General features: G+C 42.8%; 1 protein-coding gene across 1 annotated transcript in view; it reads left to right on the plus strand.

The window, feature by feature from the left end:
- The window catches only part of LOC119503574 (immunoglobulin superfamily DCC subclass member 3-like), a 35,401-nt gene that overhangs the window by 7,341 nt on the left and 4,649 nt on the right, over positions 1-23,411 (plus strand). The window contains exons 3-14 of the mRNA XM_037795419.1: positions 3,407-3,712; positions 7,191-7,335; positions 8,109-8,239; positions 8,472-8,609; positions 8,736-8,894; positions 17,888-18,053; positions 18,494-18,744; positions 18,911-19,075; positions 20,195-20,383; positions 21,886-21,999; positions 22,895-23,021; positions 23,254-23,368. Coding sequence (XP_037651347.1) covers positions 3,407-3,712; positions 7,191-7,335; positions 8,109-8,239; positions 8,472-8,609; positions 8,736-8,894; positions 17,888-18,053; positions 18,494-18,744; positions 18,911-19,075; positions 20,195-20,383; positions 21,886-21,999; positions 22,895-23,021; positions 23,254-23,368 — 2,006 coding nt within the window. The remainder of the gene's footprint in view (positions 1-3,406; positions 3,713-7,190; positions 7,336-8,108; positions 8,240-8,471; positions 8,610-8,735; positions 8,895-17,887; positions 18,054-18,493; positions 18,745-18,910; positions 19,076-20,194; positions 20,384-21,885; positions 22,000-22,894; positions 23,022-23,253; positions 23,369-23,411) is intronic.

Below are 23,411 nucleotides of genomic sequence, written 5' to 3' on the forward strand. Positions count from 1 at the left end.
TAATTTACTGCATATGGGTACTGCTGCTGCTGTCCTTGGATGATGACTGAACGTTCACTGTACTATGATTCTGTTCTTCTTTTCCTTTATTACAGACAAAATAATGTACAAATTTCAAAATTGTTATTCTCTTGTTTTTATTTATACATTTGTCATTGAGGTAATTCAAAAGTAACAAAAAGTAATCAAGTTATGACACTTTAATATTGTGATACTTGGGTTAGGTTATTGACTACATCTTTTAACAGGTAATTAGTCATTTTATCAGAATACATTTTTAAAGTTCCCTCCCAACCCTGGTGATGTTGGTTATCAGAAGAGGAAATCAGGACCAGAAATTAAATGTTAAATTACATTAATGTTTTATAACCCGAATCCCTCAAAGAGTCCTGCTATGACATAACCTTGTTTATGTACACATTACTTACCATAACTCTGGCATTTTAGGTCTCACAGTTTGCAACCCCATGTGGTCGATAACCGTGGCCACAGAATACGATGCTAGCCCCCCCCACACACCCCTTGGGAGCCCTGAATTTCATTACCAGTCCTGAGGGATGGGAAGCTCAGGGGGGGGTTGCAGGTTTCTATCAGCCCAAACTAACAATCATCTGCTGGGTGGGAGATCTCTTCAGGAGGAGGGCAGATGCTCGTTTCTTGATGTGACATATCAGTGAAGCCAACAGCAGAGATCATGAGGAGGAGGAACATGGTCAGGCTGAGGGTTAGCTATATATATATATATATATATATATATATATATAAAATATGATGAGCCATTTCATCAGCTACCATGTCAACAAGGAGTCATTAACCTGATTGTATGCAGAGAAATTACAGCTGAACAGTGTAATGTCAACTCTACTATACTCTGTGGTATTTGTATATGCTGTGATACCTCCGTCCATAGCGTTTATCAGGTTCAGCCAACAGAGAGCAGTAATGCTAAATGTCACTGCTGTGGAGGATATCTTATCTATGCTTACTCTGATTTATTCAAATTACAGGTGTGGATGTAAGACAAGGAGGGGAGTAGTGAGACTGTTAAAGGGTCAATTGAACCAAATCTCAAGAAGTCATATTTTCTCACACTGTCTCTATCCATACAGATCGTTTGGGTTTTATTTATCCAGGTTTTACAATGGAGGTGATCATTTATTTTAGGGATGCAGCGATACGACTTTTTCAGTCCCGATACCAAAGTGATACCTGGGCTTTGGGTATCGGCCGATACCGAGTACTGATCCGATACCAGCGTTTAATTATTCAGCTGTAGGCCTCACTGTGTGGAAGTGACTGAGATCAATCTTTTATATGTAAGACAACATCAAGCATTATTGAAAAATTTATTTCAATTTTCAATTTATTTATTAATTTACTACCACTACTATTTATACCTGATCCACCTATTTGAGTCATCATCGGACCGATTTTTGATATCAGTATCGGTATTGGTGCTTCCCTAATTTATTTTATCTGTGGGGTTCACAGCATTAAAGAAAGACCCAACCAACACAACAATGGCATCTGTTTCCAGATCCTGTGTCCCTGTTACTGTGGATTATGTTGAGTAACCATGTTGTTATTGAAATGTTTGATCAAATCTGTCAATGCTGCGAGCACCACAGGCCAAAGTCCACTGCATTGGGATAGAGGCATATAAACTGTATTTATGAACTTGGTGGCATCTGCATTGCTAGTTACAACTAAAGGTAAGAGAGAAAAGGTTTATTTTTGGTTTTTAATTAAAAATAAAAATCAATGGGAACAGAATGTGTACTGATAATAGCAAACAGCATCAGCTGGCCTTCAGAGCAGAAATGCACAAAACGACTGAAGCCAATCTAAACACAAATTCAGCTGCAAGCCACTGTGTGTGGGTTGTGACGCTTGATGGTGGCTGGACAACAATAAATGTTGTTGTACGGCCTGTGGCTCAGTTGACGGAGAGGGTATCTTTGGTTGAAAAGATGCAAGACTCCATAGTGACATTGATAAGGCCTTGTGCAGGTTCAAGTGCAGCTGCGATTGTTACTGCTTCACAGCTGGGAAGGAAGGCGGCTATTAGGGTTCAAGGTTCTTTGCATATGAGGACATTAACACCAAAAAAGGCTAAAAGAAAATGGGGAAGACTGGGAGTGTCACCAAGGTCACGCAGGGGAGGGGACAAGGGTGAGGAAGAGAGCTCTGGTGGCATGGGAAAGTCACCCCAGAGATGGATCTGAAAGGCCGGGAAGAGACGGGGGGGTTGGAGGGGATGCATAAGAAGGGGCAGATGGTGCCCTTGGGTGCGTGGTGGCTGTTTTTACAGAGGTTACTGTGGGTGAGGTGCAAATAAGCATAGACACAACACTATTGTCACAATTGGCCCCTGCTTCAAAGGAGGGTCTCCTAACTTGACCCCAGCAACCCTTGCTAGTGTTCTCCTCCCCAGCTCGGGTATTGTTGTTGCCCTCTCTGGCTGGATGGCTCACTGGCATTCAGCCTCCAGCCTCCATTGTGGCTCGCCTTCATTTAAAGCGTTATAGGCCGCAAAACCAAATGCACTATCAATCAACTGAGGTGGTTTCTGGTGTTGAGTGAGGTTTTGGTGTAGGGTTCTCTGAGACTGGGTGTCAGACAGAGAAGCCTCCCCTTGTGCTATTGTCTCTGGAACTATGGGATGTTTGTGGGCTTGAGATGAAAAATAGGTAGAATTTTCTATAACCCACCGAAATCTGTTAATGTCTTTATACAAAAAACTCCTGCAGCTCAAGGTCCATGTACAGCTCAGTCCATGTTAATGCAAAAATGATTCTAGATGACAGTTTCAGTTTTCATTGATTATTTGACTGGTTTCTTAAGGTGTGGACTGAATGAGAAGGGCAGCTGGACTGTTTGTGCAGTTCAGATTTATTTGCAACAACCAGCCAGTGTACTTAGTGATCTCAAGACATTCCCAGAACTCCAGGTCTTTCCAGTATTTTTCTATCAATGAAAATGCATTTCAGTTTGTAGGTATATAGACATTTTGTCTTGACTTTCAAGCCTTGGACACACTTTCCACGTGTGCAGTGTAGAACGAAACTGGAGCATGTGCAGTCGGTGCGCTTGCTATATGTACAGTCCGCACAGTCACACATTTTGGGCTGCACGTCCACTCAGGGTCTGCGTGGTCCCTTGTGGACGTAGGCGGATGACCACATTTCAGTCACAGAAACTGTCATACTTCGCAGAAAGTATGGAACGGCCTTTATCATCACTTCCCCAATGTACAGGATGGTTTAATGGGATAACATAAACCTGATTCAATGTCAGTTTGAACACTCCTCTGGATTATACAACAAATTATCACTTATAAGCACATTTGTAGTCATACAGCCTTTCTCTCTCTGATAACCTCTCTTTCTCTTTCTCTTGTCTGCAGGTTGCTGTTCGGCCTCAGAGCTGTCTTTCCTGCTGGAGCCGAGTGATGTGATCGCAGTGAGGGAACGCCCGCTCATGCTGGACTGTCGGGTGCAGGGTGAGGAGCCAATCATGGTTACATGGCGTAAAAACGGGGTACCTTTACCCACCAGCCCGAGGGTTCAGGTGCTGGTGAATGGCACGCTGTTCATCCACAGCTTCCAGAAACGTAGAGAGGGGAGCGACGCGGATATGGGCGAGTACGACTGCGCAGCCCAAAATCGCTACGGCATGCTGGTCAGCCGCAAGGCCAAAGTCCATTTGGCATGTAAGTGTTTGATGACTGTTACATTCTATATACTTGTTATGACGTACAATTACAGGTGCTTTGGAAACATGACTCAGGGAGGGGAAGACATAATGTCACTGGTTATCTTATTCTCTGATGAGCAGAACATGTTTTTGACTTGGACAGGTAAAGAGGAAGTGCATCGCATTCACTATCACAACAACCGCACATCATCAGTTCACCTACAGCTGCATTACAAGATCCTTATCTCATAATTATGGAAACTATCTCATCTGATAGTGTTATTATGAGATGCTTTTGTGTAATTAGGAAACGCTAATTACAAGGACAAAATAATCATTTTCTTAACTTAATTTTTGATTAATGCACTTTCTTTCCATAGAGCTCTATTCTAAATATGAATTCAAGTTCAGAGTAATTACTTCTTTTCCATGAATTAATGCTCATTGTAATTATGGGTCATTTACAGGATTTTACATTGCAGATTGTAGAATGTAAAATAATTCAGAGGACATGACCTCTATGTCCTCAAAGGTAGTTATGGCCCCTATTGTAATGATCTTGGAAATCAGAAACCAAGCTAAGCAGCTTACTTCATTATATAAGATAAGATAAGATATTCTGTTATTAGTCCCACAGTGGGTAAATTTGCTGTTCTGGCTAGTTACATGAAGAACAGCAGGCAGACTAGTCACTAGCTTATTTGTCATTTTGGTTAAACTGCAAGTTTTCAAGAGCTTTAAGTTTAATAAATGCTTTGATTTTACATAACCTGCCCCCTGCATTTAATATCCCTGCATTATCCACCAGCCATAAACCTGTACAGGGAGCAGAGGATGACCCACAGATAGTCACCACATGTTGCCTTTTCTCTGTCAAAACATCCCATAGACTCTGTTATAAATGATGCTTCATATGGTGAACACCTCTGCATCAGACATGGCAACCCGAGCCCCCCCAGGACTCTTTCATCAGTTGTTGTCAGACGGATCAGACGCCCACATTTAAAACCATCACCAACATACCAGCTCCTCGCTATGGAAAACCTGTAAATGATGTCAGCGTGTACATTACTGTACATGTTTACACACACACACACACGCACACACACACACACACACACACACACACACACACACACACCCACCTGCACTACTTGTACAACCTCCTCCTCCCCACCCCCACCCATCAGGGGGTTCTGGGTAATCCAGGAGAGTTATGGCTATCTCGAGGTGGTCTTACTGCAATGCAATGAGTTGCCATGGTGATGCTCTCTCATCTGCAGGTCCCTCCTCTACGGTATACACCCGTATTGATTATAGCCACCAGGTCATTAGATATCCTGTGTGTGTGTGTGTGTGTGTGTGTGTGCGTGTGCGTGTGCGTGTGCGTGTGCGTGTGCGCATGTGTACATGAACGTGAGTGTGTGTGTGCGCGTGTGTACATGAACGTGAGTGTGTGTGTGTGTGTGTGCGCGTGTGTACATGAACGTGAGTGTGTCTGTGTGTGTATGTGTGTGTGTGTGTGTGTGTGTACATGAATGTGAGTTTAAACCCTGGAAGTGATAATGATTAATATAAAAATAATGATGTTTTAGTCTGTTCCGGCACCTTCAGCCTTTGGGAGTACAGGACATGGCAAAACTGTGGGTGTAGCAAAAATGTCCTGATTTACAGAAACAAAATCATAAAATGGCTCAAATAATTCTAATCCAACCCAAAACTCAGCACTATGTAAGTCTTTAATTTACTGAGCCCCCTGGAGGTCACATGGTAGAAAGGAAAATACTGATGTGGGAAATGTGTGTGCACAGATTGCTAAATGATCACATGGATTATTAAATCTATCTGACAATAAACTAATATTTATAGCTGTACCATCCCAATGCTTTATAGCAATGGCAGATGCTGTATGAACAAAAGGCTGATGGGAAATATTGTTCCATGTCCTCTTCAGCAAAGTTGGAAACAGGAAAGAGAAGTGGGGAAATAGAAAATGCGACTTCAAATTTGACAACCTGGTATGAGATACAAGCTACTAATCATCTCTACTAGGGTTAGGGTTAGGGTGAGATACAAGCCACTAATCATCTCTACTAGGGTTAGGGTTAGGGTGAGATACAAGCCACTAATCATCTCTACTAGGGTTAGGGTTAAGGTGAGATACAAGCCACTAATCATCTCTACTAGGGTTATGGTTAGGGTGAGATAGAAGCCACTAATCATCTCTACTAGGGTTAGGGTTAGGGTGAGATAGAAGCCACTAATCATCTCTACTAGGGTTAGGGTTAGGGTGAGATACAAGCCACTAATCATCTCTACTAGGGTTATGGTTAGGGTGAGATAGAAGCCACTAATCATCTCTACTAGGGTTAGGGTTAGGGTGAGATACAAGCCACTAATCATCTCTACTAGGGTTATGGTTAGGGTGAGATACAAGCCACTAATCATCTCTACTAGGGTTAGGGTGAGATACAAGCCACTAATCATCTCTACTAGGGTTATGGTTAGGGTGAGATAGAAGCCACTAATCATCTCTACTAGGGTTATGGTTAGGGTGAGATACAAGCCACTAATCATCTCTACTAGGGTTATGGTTAGGGTGAGATAGAAGCCACTAATCATCTCCACTAGGGTTATGGTTAGGGTGAGATAATTCAATTCAATTCAGTTTATTTTTAGATGACAGAGATCTGATATTTAAGAGTCCACATTTAATTCTCCTGTTTTGTTGCTTTATTGCAGTGCTAGTGTTAGATGTTATTAAATTATTATGTTTAACTCCTCTTCTGTTTACTTTTGATTTAATTAAATTAGGTGGGGCAGTCTCAGTTAGGTTTGGGGTTAAGTTATGGGTGGGTAACTGCTCTAGTGGAAGCGCAGAGAAGTGTGCAAGACTACAGCTCTGCTTCCTGGACTGACCTCTTGGTTGTCATGGATTTGGTCCACTAACAATCTTGGTCAGATTTCTGGATAAGAGATCCGCTCCATCCAAAGTAGGATGAATGCCATCTCTCCTAATCAGACCAGGAATTTCCCAGAAAGAGTTCCAATTATCAATGAAACCCACATTGTTTACTGGACACCACCTCAATTGAATTGAATTGAATTGAATTGATTTGAATCTCCGCTAGGGTTAGGGCTAGGGTTAGGGTTAAAGGGTTAGGGTTAGGGTTAAAGCCTATTGAAATAAGTGAAGGAGAGGGTTAGGGATAGGGTGAGATAAAAGCCACTAATCATCTCCACTGATCTCCTGTATGCTCCCTAAACACTGGATCATACATCCCATAATGTAACCAACAGCATCTCTTTGTTAGACCTCACCTGTCGACAGGTAAACAGACATCATTCTGACGTCAGCAGAGCCACAGAAGACATTAAATATTGAGAAGTGGTCACCACGTTAACTCATCTTCATGTGAATAACATCCATATCCAGTATTCTCCTTCTTAAAGCGGCTTATTAAAGCTGCTCTCTGTATGGTTTCTCTCTTCAGCTCTTCCTAAGTTCCACACCCACCCGCTGTCCATGTCGGTGGATGAGGGAAGCGTAGCTCGCTTCCAGTGTCAGATAAACGGAGTACCTGAGGCCAACATCACCTGGGAGAGAGACAGAGCACCACTCAACACCACCGACAACAGGTAACACAGACACACACACACACACACACACACACACACACACACTCAACACCACCGACAACAGGTAACACACACGCACACACACACACTGTGTTACTGATAGAGAGTTCAATCATCTAATCCACCAAACAAATCAAAACAACAGTCAATACCAACAGGAGAATACACTGTTTAGCACTGGTAGAGAATTTTGTCAAATTTTACTTGGGCGCTACCCACATAATCAGCTGTGCTGCTCATCTGAAAAATGCATGATCCTTACAAGTTGGACATCATTGTGAAGGTAAATAAACAGGCTTTCCAACCATGTAAAATACAATGACCATTAGCATTGTATCAACAGAGAAATAATCCAACAAACACAAGTTTATGAACTTTTTTTTCCGAGTTTAGATGGACGACGCGTCTCCACGTCCTCCCACTTTACAAAAGTGAAGCCAAAGTATCCGGATACGGGTCTGTGCAGTGGTGATCGGGGGACTGGAGCCGCAGTATCGAGGTCTGGCCCATACACCTGCCCCTAGCCAATCATGAGCCGAGCACCACCTAGCCACCTAGCTTCTACGTTTGCACCGCGGTAGCTGTTTGGCTAGAAAGACACAACAACTAACCACAATACAGGGTTCCTATTCCGTATGGAAAAGCATGGAATTGGATTTTAGTCATTTCTAATTATGGAAAAAAGATAAGAGAGATTCCAGATTATTGCCACACATGCATATTTGTAAGTTTTTGGTGCCTCACCTGCATCCGTACCTCTCCTCTCTGTCCAGATATACTCTCCTGCCAATGGGTATTCTCCAGGTGACGGGCGTGAGGCCGGCCGATGCAGGTGTTTTCCGCTGTGTCGCAACCAACACCGCCAACACTCGCTGCAGCCATGAGGCCATGCTCAACATCACTGGTAGGTGGACACACATGTAGCATGTAATATACGAGTAGTTAGAGAAGGACCTCTGTGGAGTGAACAAGAGTTAGGACTTCTATTGTCTCTGGCTCCAGCTAGGTTATTGATTCCTGCATGTATTCAGTGATATATGGAGTGGACGTACCATTAGACATCCTTAGATGTTCCCGTTCAACGGTCCTGAACTGAAACAGAAAAGCTTCATCATCTCTCTCATTCATTCTTCTAGGTGGAGCTCCCAGAACCTACAAGGAGCCGGTCATCCTGTCAGGACCCCAGAATCTGACCATCACTGTCCATCAGACGGCCATCTTAGAGTGCATCGCCACAGGAAACCCCAGGCCCATTGTTTCTTGGAGCCGGCTAGGTACCACTAGAGATTTCTAACAGCATGTGCCTGATTGGAGGAGGATTAGTTAATAACATGCAGTGTTAAGCATGTTTTATTTCACAAGCTTGTCTCTGTGTGTCTCTGTGTCTGTGTGTCCATCAGACGGACGCTCCATCGGGGTGGAGGGTATCCAGGTTCTGGGGACGGGGAACCTGATGATCTCAGATGTTTCCCTGCAGCACTCAGGCGTGTACGTGTGTGCTGCCAATCGTCCCGGCACCAGGATGAGACGTACTGCTCTCGGACGACTCGTGGTACAAGGTGAGACATACTGCTGGAAACTCTCCTGGCCCAGTAAAGCTTCTCACTAGCCATCATGGCAACTAATCTTTTACTGACTAACTATACAGACCAGGACCATGTTTGTTAATAAGGAACAGTCCAACAGTTGTTGGGAAATACTCCTCTTTGGTATCATACCTGCATCAGGTGAGGAGATCTCTCTGTGTCCTGTAGCCTGCAGATAGGACCACAACCAGTATCCGTACAAATACTGAGTCCAAGTTTCCCTTCTCAGAAATGTATGACTCCTATTATCATCATATGTCAAACACGGTAATATTGTATTTTCTGTAGATCTCGAAGGCTGTTTCAAAGCCCTCTTCATACAGACAGGGTTAGAGTTCATACAAACAAGGTTAGGGTTCATACAGACAGGAATATAATTCTGGTGGAGAAATGCTGAATCATTTTATTTTGCTCAAAGGTGTATGTATATATATATATATATGTATATATATATATATATATATAGTATAATATGGAACAGTTGTAAACACACGACATTCAAAGTTGAGCGAGCGGACGTCGGTGAGAACGAAGCAGTGAATCAGAGAAATCATCGGGGTTATTATCTCAGACTTTAGGTCCTTCAGATATACAGAATATTAAAACTATTAATAATATAATATTTTCAGTAGTATAGCCGACTACTCCCCATGACAGTTCTAATATGTTCCTGCTCGTCTTCAGTCTGTGAGGTAAATCTCCTCAGTACAACTCTCCAGTCCGTCATCAGTTTAAGCTTAATGCTGCCGTTATACAACTATGTACTACTATTACTACTACTAGTACAACTATAGAGTGTGTTTATAATGTATTTATGTATTTTAAATCAATGACTGAGAAAATATAGAATAGTATACTATAACTTCAAACAAAGACTAGCATTTTAAAAATAAGACAAAAGAAAGAGCTGAAGCACATTTCATCAGATTTCTTGTAATCTCAATTACAATCAATCTATATTCATACAGTTTACTTTGCCTTCATCCATCCGTCTCTCTGTGTTCGACTCTCTGACCGGATCAATCAATACTTTCATTCTCTCTCAGTGATCGGCAGCTGATCTCTAATATATTCATTAATTTATTGATCAGTTTGAGAGAGAACAAACAGCTTCAGGCTTAGGTCATCTGGTAGCATGACCACCCACAGACTGGTTCACAGACTGGTTTAAAGACTGGATCACAGACTGGTTTACAGACTGGTTTACTGACTGGTTTACAGACTGGTTCACAGACTGGTTTAAAGACTGGATCACAGACTGGTTTAAAGACTGGTTTACAGACTGGATCACAGACTGGTTTACAGACTGGTTCACAGACTGGTTTACAGACTGGTTTACAGACTGGTTTACTGACTGGTTTACAGACTGGATCACAGACTGGTTTACAGACTGGTTTACAGACTGGTTTACAGACTGGTTCACAGACTGGTTTAAAGACTGGATCACAGACTGGTTTACAGACTGGTTTACTGACTGGTTTACAGACTGGTTTAAAGACTGGTTTACAGACTGGTTCACAGACTGGTTTAAAGACTGGATCACAGACTGGTTTACAGACTGGTTTACTGACTGGTTTACAGACTGGATCACAGACTGGTTTACAGACTGGTTCACAGACTGGTTCACAGACTGGTTTAAAGACTGGATCACAGACTGGTTTAAAGACTGGTTCACAGACTGGTTTAAAGACTGGATCACAGACTGGTTTACAGACTGGTTTACAGACTGGTTTAAAGACTGGATCACAGACTGGATCACAGACTGGTTTACAGACTGGTTTAAAGACTGGATCACAGACTGGTTCACAGACTGGTTTAAAGACTGGTTCACAGACTGGTTCACAGACTGGTTTAAAGACTGGTTCACAGACTGGTTTACAGACTGGTTCACAGACTGGTTCACAGACTGGTTTACAGACTGGTTTAAAGACTGGTTCACAGACTGGTTCACAGACTGGTTTAAAGACTGGTTCACAGACTGGTTTAAAGACTGGATCACAGACTGGTTCACAGACTGGTTTAAAGACTGGTTTACAGACTGGTTCACAGACTGGTTCACAGACTGGTTTAAAGACTGGATCACAGACTGGTTTAAAGACTGGTTTAAAGACTGGTTCACAGACTGGTTCACAGACTGGTTCACAGACTGGTTCACAGACTGGTTTAAAGACTGGATTACAGACTGGATCACAGACTGGTTTACAGACTGGTTCACAGACTGGTTCACAGACTGGATCACAGACTGGTTTAAAGACTGGTTCACAGACTGGTTTAAAGACTGGATCACAGACTGGTTTACAGACTGGTTCACAGACTGGTTTAAAGACTGGATCACAGACTGGTTTACAGACTGGTTCACAGACTGGTTTAAAGACTGGATCACAGACTGGTTTAAAGACTGGTTTAAAGACTGGTTTACAGACTGGTTCACAGACTGGTTCACAGACTGGTTCACAGACTGGTTTAAAGACTGGATCACAGACTGGTTTACAGACTGGATCACAGACTGGTTTACAGACTGGTTCACAGACTGGTTCACAGACTGGATCACAGACTGGTTTAAAGACTGGTTCACAGACTGGTTTAAAGACTGGTTCACAGACTGGTTTAAAGACTGGATCACAGACTGGTTTACAGACTGGTTTAAAGACTGGTTTAAAGACTGGATCACAGACTGGATCACAGACTGGTTCACAGACTGGTTTAAAGACTGGTTCACAGACTGGTTCACAGACTGGTTTAAAGACTGGTTCACAGACTGGTTTACAGACTGGTTCACAGACTGGTTCACAGACTGGTTTAAAGACTGGTTTACAGACTGGTTTAAAGACTGGTTCACAGACTGGTTCACAGACTGGTTTAAAGACTGGTTTACAGACTGGTTCACAGACTGGTTTAAAGACTGGATCACAGACTGGTTCACAGACTGGTTTAAAGACTGGTTTAAAGACTGGTTCACAGACTGGTTCACAGACTGGTTTAAAGACTGGATCACAGACTGGTTTAAAGACTGGTTTAAAGACTGGTTTACAGACTGGTTCACAGAGTGGTTCACAGACTGGTTTAAAGACTGGATCACAGACTGGTTCACAGACTGGTTCACAGACTGGTTTAAAGACTGGTTTACAGACTGGTTCACAGACTGGTTTAAAGACTGGATCACAGACTGGTTCACAGACTGGTTCACAGACTGGTTTAAAGACTGGTTTACAGACTGGTTCACAGACTGGTTTAAAGACTGGATCACAGACTGGTTTAAAGACTGGTTCACAGACTGGTTCACAGACTGGTTTAAAGACTGGTTCACAGACTGGTTCACAGACTGGTTTAAAGACTGGTTCACAGACTGGTTTACAGACTGGTTCACAGACTGGTTCACAGACTGGTTTACAGACTGGTTTAAAGACTGGTTCACAGACTGGTTCACAGACTGGTTTAAAGACTGGTTCACAGACTGGTTTAAAGACTGGATCACAGACTGGTTCACAGACTGGTTTAAAGACTGGTTTACAGACTGGTTCACAGACTGGTTCACAGACTGGTTTAAAGACTGGATCACAGACTGGTTTACAGACTGGTTTAAAGACTGGATCACAGACTGGTTTAAAGACTGGATCACAGACTGGTTTACAGACTGGTTTAAAGACTGGTTCACAGACTGGTTCACAGACTGGTTCACAGACTGGTTTAACGACTGGATCACAGACTGGTTTACAGACTGGTTTACAGACTGGTTCACAGACTGGTTTAAAGACTGGATCACAGACTGGTTTAAAGACTGGTTCACAGACTGGTTCACAGACTGGTTTAAAGACTGGTTTACAGACTGGTTCACAGACTGGTTCACAGACTGGTTCAAAGACTGGATCACAGACTGGTTTACAGATTGGTTCACAGACTGGTTTAAAGACTGGATCGCAGACTGGTTTAAAGACTGGATCACAGACTGGTTCACAGACTGGTTCACAGACTGGTTCACAGACTGGTTTAACGACTGGATCACAGACTGGTTTAAAGACTGGTTCACAGACTGGTTCACAGAGTAAACAGTGTGAAGGTTAGTAGGAATCAGTGAGGCTGCTGGTGTCTGTAGTGTGAAGGTTAGTAGAGGCTGTTGGTGTCTGTAGTGTGAAGGTTAGTAGGAATCAGTGAGGCTGCTGGAGTCTGTAGTGTGAAGGTTAGTAGAGGCTGCTGGAGTCTGTAGTGTGAAGGTTAGTAGAGGCTGCTGGAGTCTGTAGTGTGAAGGTTAGTAGAGGCTGCTGGAGTCTGTAGTGTGAAGGTTAGTAGAGGCTGCTGGAGTATGTAGTGTGAAGGTTAGTAGAGGCTGCTGGAGTCTGTAGTGTGAAGGTTAGTAGAGGCTGCTGGAGTCTGTAGTGTGAATTTTAGTAGAGGCTGCTGGAGTATGTAGTGTGAAGGTTAGTAGAGGCTGCTGGAGTCTGTAGTGTGAAGGTTAGTAGAGGCTGCTGGAGTCTGTAGTGTGAAGGTTAATAGGAATCAGTGAGGCTGCTGGAGTCTGTAGTGTGAAGGTTAGTAGAGGCTGTTGGTGTCTGTAGTGTGAAGGTTAGTAGAGGCTACTGGAGTCTGTAGTGTGAAGGTTAGTAGAGGCTGTTGGAGTCTGTAGTGTGAAGGTTAGTAGAGGCTGCTGGAGTATGTAGTGTGAAGGTTAGTAGAGGCTACTGGAGTCTGTAGTGTGAAGGTTAGTAGAGGCTGTTGGAGTCTGTAGTGTGAAGGTTAGTAGAGGCTGCTGGAGTATGTAGTGTGAAGGTTAGTAGAGGCTACTGGAGTCTGTAGTGTGAAGGTTAGTAGAGGCTACTGGAGTCTGTAGTGTGAAGGTTAGTAGAGGCTACTGGAGTCTGTAGTGTGAAGGTTAGTAGAGGCTGTTGGAGTCTGTAGTGTGAAGGTTAGTAGAGGCTGTTGGTGTCTGTAGTGTGAAGGTTAGTAGAGGCTGCTGGAGTATGTAGTGTGAAGGTTAGTAGAGGCTACTGGAGTCTGTAGTGTGAAGGTTAGTAGAGGCTGTTGGTGTCTGTAGTGTGAAGGTTAGTAGAGGCTACTGGAGTCTGTAGTGTGAAGGTTAGTAGAGGCTACTGGAGTCTGTAGTGTGAAGGTTAGTAGAGGCTGTTGGTGTCTGTAGTGTGAAGGTTAGTAGAGGCTACTGGAGTCTGTAGTGTGAAGGTTAGTAGAGGCTGTTGGTGTCTGTAGTGTGAAGGTTAGTAGAGGCTACTGGAGTCTGTAGTGTGAAGGTTAGTAGAGGCTACTGGAGTCTGTAGTGTGAAGGTTAGTAGAGGCTACTGGAGTATGTAGTGTGAAGTTTAGTAGAGGCTGCATGTGTACAGTCTAACACAGTCTGTGTGTGTGTGTGTGTGTGTGTTTGTGTGTGTGTGTCCACGGTCATGGTCAGGACGAAGGGACAAAGAACACACCATACAAAGAGACAGGAAGTGGAGGACAGCTAGACGGTCAATGCGGGGTGCAAGGTGCAGGAGGGGGGTCCAAGGGGAATTAATGACCTGTGACCTCTGACCCCTGACCTCGACAGGAGGATTCAGGCTCATGTGTGTGAAAACGGTTAGAGTGAGGGAGGAGGCGGTGGAGTCAGGACGGACAGATATGGAGGTAGGGGGAGAAAGGAGGTGGAGTCAGGACGGACAGATAGGGAGGTAGGGGGAGAAACGAGGTGTGGTCTCAGGGTTAATTAGGGAGAGCTGGAAGATGAATAGCATCACGGCGGAGGGGTCAGGGCACCCAGGCTGTCACCACGGTGACGGAGACACAAAGGATGGACAGCCATTTGGGAGAATTGTGCATTAAATACAGCCATCCCTCCATCCCTCCATCCATCCATCCATCCCTCCCTTCCTTCCCTCCCAAGTAGAAATATATATATATATATATATATATTTCTACTTGTGATAATTTAAGTGGATTTTGCTGATAAATGCTGGACATGTACTTTTAATTGTATTTGTACTCTGTGGTATACTCATACTTTAACTAAAGTATAGTAAATACTTCAATGCTTCTTCTTCCTCTGGCCTTATTTAAATACACATGAAGTGATTGAACCTAACTAATAATGTACAAGTTCCTCTTTAATATAACTCTTAAGTTCCAGCTCAAAATTACAGTATATATATATATGTGTATATATATATATATATATATATATATATATATATATATATATACATATGTACGTTGTAGTAGCAGCTGGTGTCTGAATGAAGGTTCCATGTGAGACTATTTGGTATTAATTCCATCTGCAGAGTCTCAGTCAGCAGCAGGTCAGCTGAACAGTGTCAACTACTGTACGTCTTAAATTATACGTGAACACACAAATCAACATATATGCAGACTTCAGTTGTCAATAATGGATTAATATGTACTTGGGTTTAAATGATCTGTTTCATTCATTCTACTGCTTATAAACTCTTACTTTACTCTCTATTATACAACTGAGCAACTATCTCATTTAATTCTTTCTGAGAAACCTAAATCCAGTCGGTACTTTGTTCTGGTTCCAGATTACAGACTATTTGTTTCCAGGTAACTAACCTAACCTAACCTAACCTAAAGTAAACTAAACTAAACTAAACCTAATTATTAAGGAATCAGAGGACCTATAAAAATAAATATTAGCCATAAAAATATTCTTTGCAGCTTATTGTCATAATATTTAGAACCTCATGTTCCTCAGAGAACCTTTATATGCTAGTATTTAAATAGATCCCCCCCCCCCCCACACACACACACACAAAGACTGCAAACAAAAGGGACTAAAGGTAATCAGAAGATGTATGAGGTGAAACTCAAGGTCAACAGAATCACAGATCAATACACAGTATAGATCGACTGATCAACGGTCAGCTGGAGATGTGACACTCTGGAACATGATGGTGGGACAGATGGGGGGTTGGAGGGGTGGACAGGTCCCCCCCCTCCAGCTGATAGGTGGATGGGGGGGTGGACAGATCCCCCTCCAGCTGATAGGTGGATGGGGGGGTGGAGGGGTGGACAGATCCCCCCCTCCAGCTGATAGGTGGATGGGGGGGTGGAGGGGTGGACAGATCCCCCCCCAGCTGATAGGTGGATGGGGGGTTGGACAGATCCCCCCCAGCTGATAGGTGGATGGGGGGGTGGACAGATCCTGCATGGCTGCAGTGATGAATGTGTCCTTATTGAAATGGTCATTTTGTGGGGGGGCGGGGTCACAGTGGGTGTTGAGGTCAGTAGATCAATGAGATGCTGAGCGTGGGCTGACGTGGGGGGGGGGGGGGGGGGGGGCTTTAGGGCTCAGTGCTGCCTATATCTCATCATATATATGCATGTCCATTGTGCCTCTGATATTGAACCTGGTGTCAGAAGGACCAGTCAACCCATCTGGACCGCCGAGGACTGGCTAGGGTCAGCAGGCTGTGTGTGTGTGTGTGTGTGTGTGTCACCTTTTGGAGACACAGCCTGGACGTATGAAGTTCAACCACAGACTCAGATGTGTTAAGTAATGAAACCGTCTCTGTGTGTCTGAACGGCTCGATGAAGTTTTCAGAGGACGGGTTCTGTAGATGTTTATTTATTCTCGTCTAAGTCTCACCTCAGTGAGCTTGGTCTGTTCTATACTCTATCATGCTTTTAAGGACATTGTTATCCAATTAATAAATGTAAACAAAGTCCAAATTTAAAGCTGCAGTAGTCAGTATATGTTTGGCGTCATTGGGCAGACATCCCATAATAACCTTTCATCATATTGTAATTCAAGTGTTCTGAGAGAAACTAGACTTCTGCTCCTCCTCATGGCTCTGTTTTCAGGCTTTAGAACATCTAGCCCATGACGGGAGACTTTGACCAATCACAGGTCATTTCAGAGAGAGAGAGCGTTCCTATTGGCTGAGCGCCGGCTGGTGGGTGGTGCTTGGTATTTCCTCAACTGATCTCAACATGGCTGCCGGGTCACAAACTTTCTCATGTTACAGCTAAACTGTGCACTACAAGATGATTCTGAGGAGGGAAATAGACATTAACGTAACAGAATATTGATTCATATCTGATCAGCACTGACTAGTTTGATCGATTGATCAGAGTTGGTGAGTGATTGACAGCTGCTCAGAGACGGCAGCTGGACAGCAGACTCCAGATCAGCTCTGATTGGTTGTTTTCCTCCGGTCTGTGAAATCTTGCAGATGCCGTTAGGAGCACCGGAGGACACCAGAGAACACAGAGGAACATGATTTCATTCAGATTACCTGTCTCATGTACTACTGTCAGGATATAGTGACCTGAGTACTGTTTGTACTTGCTGCCGCTTTAATCAGATTTTCTGAAAGATACCAGTCCTGCAGTCAGCAGGACGTGATGATGTTTTATTCTTGATCAGATACAGAACTGTTCATAACTTCACCTGTAGCCGACAGTTGGATGTATTGTTAGTGGAGATTATGAGGATACAAGAAGTATTACAGAAGAATTGTCTCTACCAGGCCTCTTTGAAACTATAAATCTTAAATATATTAGTTCAATAAAGGTATCATTGACATTAGTGCTGCGTGTTGTCTGTCTGTCTCTAGAAGCAGGCCATGGGGGGGCAGCAGGGTTTATGAGGAACATGAGCCTGTTACGTACTTTAGTTTTATATTGTAAAATCCTTCTTTGGTTGTCTGCTCCTTGTCTTATCTTGTCTCATCTTGTCTCACCTTGTCTCATCTTGTCTCACCTTGTCTCACCTTGTCTCATCTCGTCTCACCTTGCCTCATCTTGTCTCATCTTGTCTCACCTTGCCTCTTCTTGCCTCATCTTGTCTCATCTTGTCTCACCTTGCCTCTTCTTGCCTCATCTTATCTCATCTTGTCTCACCTTGCCTCTTCTTGCCTCATCTTATCTCATCTTGTCTCACCTTGTCTCATCTTGTCTCACCTTGTCTCACCTTGTCTCACCTTGTCTCATCTTGTCTCATCTCCCAATCTGTCTGTCCTCAGCTCCTCCTGAGTTCCTGCAGTGGCCACAGTCTGTGTCCAAACCAGCAGGGGGGAGTGCCGTGTTCACCTGTGTGGCCCAGGGCGTCCCCGAGCCTCACCTCATCTGGCTGAAGAATGGCAAGGTCCTGATGCCCGGACACAACATCAAGCTGACTAATAACAACAGGTAGATGATGGCAGCGATGTACTGTGATGTTAGTATATCACTTTTTCAATGACTTGGCTCTGCACTAACAGTATGGACACATTAACATTAAAACAAATACCGCTCATAGAAACCCAGTAAAGCCCAAACTGACATGATTAATTCAGTGTGATCCTGATGGACCAGTTACTGATAAAGTTACTAAAACATTTATATGTTATTGTTAATATTGACTCAGGGTCTCTCAATAAGACACTGCTTCAACTACCTTCATTAGGTCCTCGTCATTTTCAGTCATGCTTTGTTTTGGAGCATATTACCAAACTCATTTTGACTTTTTGAATTTCCCTGCTGGGACGGGATGAAGTTATTGAATTTAATTAAAGTAAAGCAAATTTCCACAAAGCAGACCTGATGATCTGGGATCAGTGAATTGATGCAGCTGTGTGTTCTCTGCGCAGCACTCTGGCTCTGACCCGTATCAGCTCAGAGGATGAGGCCATCTACCAGTGCATCGCAGAGAACAGTGCCGGTACCAACCAAGCCAGCGCCCGTCTAGCCGTGGCCCAGGCTAAAGACCTGCCAGCCGCCCCCCAGGGCCTCATAGCCAGTGTGCTGTCCACCGATGCCCTGCAGATCACATGGAGCCAGCCCCCCCCAAACGTCACCGACGGCATCATCGGATACGTACTTCACATCCGCAAGATAGGAGGTAAGAGTCAGTGCATGCACACACACACACACACACACACACACACACACACACACACACACACACACAGACACACACACACACAGCGAGGGTCTACTAAGATAACATCTGGACTTCACATTCAAACATGTGTAGTTACAATAATAAATGAGTGTGTGTGATTCAGAGCCTGATAGTCTGGAGCTGCAGGAAGCCATCAGTAAAGGAACCTTCCAGCATGATGTGACCAACCTGGAGCCGGCCACCACCTACTCCCTCTACCTGAAGGCCTATTCTCCTCTAGGAGCCAGCCAGCAGTCCCCCACTGTGGTGACTACAACACTAGGGGGCGGTAAGAACATGAAATACTCTCAAAACCACTGCTCTGTCTCCTGATTCATGTTGTTTATTCATCATATTTTACATCACAGTGAATCATATTGGTCATCGTGGTAATTTATATACACAGTATATATACAGTATATTGTATATATGTACACACATACTGTATATACAGTATATTGTGTGTGTATATATATATATATATATACAACATTGTAATATTGCAACATTTTGTAATAGTGAAACGATTCAAAAGTTAGACATTAGACAACCTGGAGATGGTGAATATGGTAAATATAAGAAAGACTTAAATATCCTTATATGCTGACAGTACATACTCTATGTACATGTATATACGTGTACATGTACATGTACACATATGTACATGTATGTAAATGTATGTACATGCACGTACATGTATACACAGATGACTCTTGCATCACATGATGTTGTAGAACAGTCACATTAGTCTCAGTGCATCAACTTTTCTGCCTTCTTGTCGGTTAAAAAGACGTTAACTTAGAAGACATTTTCATAAAGAAAATTGGTGCATTCAGAGATGTAAAATTATTTTTGAACAAAACAAATGTAATGAACACTATTGGAAGTCTTTTGTGAGTTCCATCTGATGGTTAAAGAGCACATTATGTAACGAGAGATGCCACAAAAATAATAGACATTCAAGACTCAAGTGCCTCCATATATACAGAATATGTATGTATATATATATATATGTATATATATAGATGTATATATATAATATATTTATACACATATATATTCCATATATACAGTAAAAAGAACATGATATCAAGTTTGAGTCTTGATATATTTCTATAACTTTGAAAGATATATGTTATGCAATAGCATCACTAAATTGTAAAATTTAATTGCTTTGGTATTTTGGTATGACATTAAAAACATCCTCCTTCAACAGGTTCTTTTATTAGTTTAGTGAATGTGTCTTAAGATGGTTGCCTGTACTGAGCTTCTTATATTCTGTTATCTTTTCTACTTCCTGTCAGCTGCAGTGACCACATTCCTCAACCTGCTCTGTTCTCATTAGTGGACAGTTAATGGACAGTAAGAACTGTTTTTATCAGCTTGTCTCTCATCACTCTCTGTCCAGTGCCGACTCCTCCCACCTTCTTCACCAAGGTGGTGAACTCCAGCGCCGTGCAAGTCCTCTGGGAGCTGCCCAGTAAGGCCGGCAGGGCTGAGGGCTTCAGGCTGTCCTACCGCAGGGTCCCTCACGCAGACTTCCAGAGGCCAGTCCAGCTGCCCTGTCACATCAATGCCCACACCGTCTCTAAGCTGGGTGAGTCTGTGCATGTGTGTGTGTGTGAGAGGGTAAGATCTTCAGTTATGTCTCTCAGAGCTTTCTCTCATAATACTGCCTCCTTTACTCCTGCTGACACGTTCTAATCCCAACCATCACCCTGACACTCACCTGAGTCATGTTTTACTATGACGCTGGCTGTTGTCATAGTTACACCAGCATGCATCAGTGAATTGACTGAACTGACTACAACAGGTCAGTATTATCAAAGGATGAGAGTTGAATGAAAAAGAAATAATAAAATAATAGATTAAAACCGCCACGCTGTCACTCACTCCTCGTCTTCATGTGTGAACAGCAGCATCCGTCCCTCCTACTTTACATAGTGACGCCTTCGGGCTTAATGCCTGCAACCATGACAACACATCTTGGTCACCTACAAAACAATATGATTGGATCAGAATATAAGACCTATAAGACATCAGCATAGCAAATATACAACTCAGTAAATATAATAAATAAATATAAAATGCTTTGGTTTAAAGCTGCAATCGGTAACTTTAATGGAAATATCGTATACTATATCACTATATCCTGACAGTAGTACATGAGACAGATAATCTGTGAGAAAGTGATGTGCCGCTGCCTCTTTTTAGTGCTCCTAATGCCAAACGTTCTCATTTTACAGCTAAACAGTAACTACAAGATGTTCCTGAGAACATCTGAGGAGAGAAATAGACATTACAGTAACAGAATATTGTCGCTACCGACATAATCAGCTATGCTGCTCATCCCACAAATGCATGATCCTTACAAGTTGGACATCATTGTGAAGGTAAATAAACAGGCTTTCCAGCGATGTAAAATACAATGACCATTAGCATTGTAACAACAGAGAAATAATCCACCAAACACAAATTTCCAAACCTTTTTTTCTGAGTTTATTATATATATATATATATATATATAATGAGACCACTGATGGAGCTGAATAAGTCTATTATCAGTCAACCTTTACTCTTCAAAGCATCTCTATTGTTTCATGTGTCACATGACAATGACCTCATGAGTTCATCATCTAACCGCAGTGGGAAGTGTGGCCCCACGGCTCAACTTACACATAGCTGAGTCACAACAGGCAGCGTACAGTTGGCGTTTGAAGAAATGGATGCTAAAGACCATTTCTAAATAATGGGTGGTGCCCCTTACTGATTGAGCCATGGAAGACAGTCAAAAGGATATTTTCATATAATAGGAGATCGTAAGATCCAGAAAGCCAAGAGGACGAGAGAAGAACAAGATAATATGGTATGGTATATAACAAAGTCACAGTTGTCACAGTGAGAGATGGTTTGATAATTGTCTCTATTCAAGTTGATCCAATATTCTCTCTGTTCTTTAGGGTGTGCACTTGCAGTCTGTACACCAACAATGCAACAGCCACTGTGGAGGTTTTGTTGGAAATGGTAACTGAGTATGATTGTGTTAAGACACAACGCCCTCCCCTCCTGACTGACTCTGTATCGGGCCCTCTGTTTCAGAATCCGGTGCAGTGTATGAAGTCAAACTGGTGGCCTACAATGGAAACGGGGAGAGTGACTGCTCCAAGAGACTGGTGTCGCTGGCAGAGGAAGGCGTGACGGACCAAACCACTGGTAAGTGTGATCACACCGTGTCCTGGAACAGGTTTCAGTGGCTCCTCTGTTCACACCTCTGAATGCTGTGGACGAGTGCAAAATACTTGGAAGGTCATATTTGAATAATTACCCAAATGTATTAACTAGTTCTCAAGCTATGGTTAAACTTTATAAAGAGTGGTTGCAGACATGTTCTGATAATGCTTTAAATTAGACTTCATCATCATCAGGTTAAAGAATAAAGACATCACACAAGTGAAGGATAATAAACCTCATTTAGTTAATATATTATTAGATGCATACAAGATATAAGTAAACAAATGTCTGATATCCCAATTATGAAATAGAATACAAAACTCCAAAAATGATTTGACAGTCTATATCAAAAGTAAATGAGAAAGAAGATCAGACACGACATAACTGAGGAAGATTGTTATAATATTTGGGTAAGTCAGAAGACACCGACTCAGGCTTCAAGTGAGAGGTTGTTTGACTCCAAAGTAGAAATTTAGACAGAGGCTGTTGGGACATTGCTGGAGGTGTTGTGGTAAAAACAAAAATGGCTGATCATTTTCATATTTCTGGGCTCATCTATAGAAGTTGATTTGTCACATTCTACCTAGGCAAAATCCAAAATAAAGTCATGGCACAAGATGTATATCTCTTTGAAACTCTTTTGGCTGCTCTCACAGTGAAATGGCTGCAAACATCCAGAAAAGGACCACCAGAATGAAATGGACCATTAAGTTACTTGTACGGAGTGTCCCACCTTTGCTTTAAGACTATAATATGAGCAATATGTAAAACACTGGGGAAAAAAGGACCTTTTATATGTGCCAAATGCCATTTTGTCTGAAGCTGAGGTTTTTTTCCATCATGAGGATGTTGTTCATTAGTGCTGGGTTTGTTCCAGGAGAGAAAAGTCTGTGTCAGTGCAGAGATGGAGAGGCATCTCTTGGCAGCATCGTCATCGGCATCCATATCGGCACCGCCTGTATCATCTTCTGTGTTCTCTTCCTCATGTTTGGATACCGTCGCAGGTAAGTGCCAAAACACTGTATATCCTCTTTACTATGTATTTATACACTATTAATCATTCTTATTAAATTATAATCCAATGAATTATGTATCATGTTGACTGTAATATAGAAACCTGGACCAGACTACTGTTTGGATCAATAGGGCTGGCTTCTCTGCACCTTCATGAAGTACTCTTTCATGTTCATGTGAAGTTATGCAGATTCTATACTCATAGCTGGAACCTGTTTGCAGTCTGTTTTGCAGTAAAGGGACTCAGGACAGCTGGTCTGTACCGAGGAACAACACAGGACACAATGGCATTGCTAAAGATGGAGCAAGCCACCCGAGAGTGGACTCAGTACCTCAGGTAGTCACTCACAATATGCTGGTCACAGCCTTTTCCGCTTTAT

This window comes from Sebastes umbrosus, chromosome 15 (genome assembly GCF_015220745.1).
Source record: "Sebastes umbrosus isolate fSebUmb1 chromosome 15, fSebUmb1.pri, whole genome shotgun sequence".
Classification (NCBI taxonomy): domain Eukaryota; kingdom Metazoa; phylum Chordata; class Actinopteri; order Perciformes; family Sebastidae; genus Sebastes; species Sebastes umbrosus.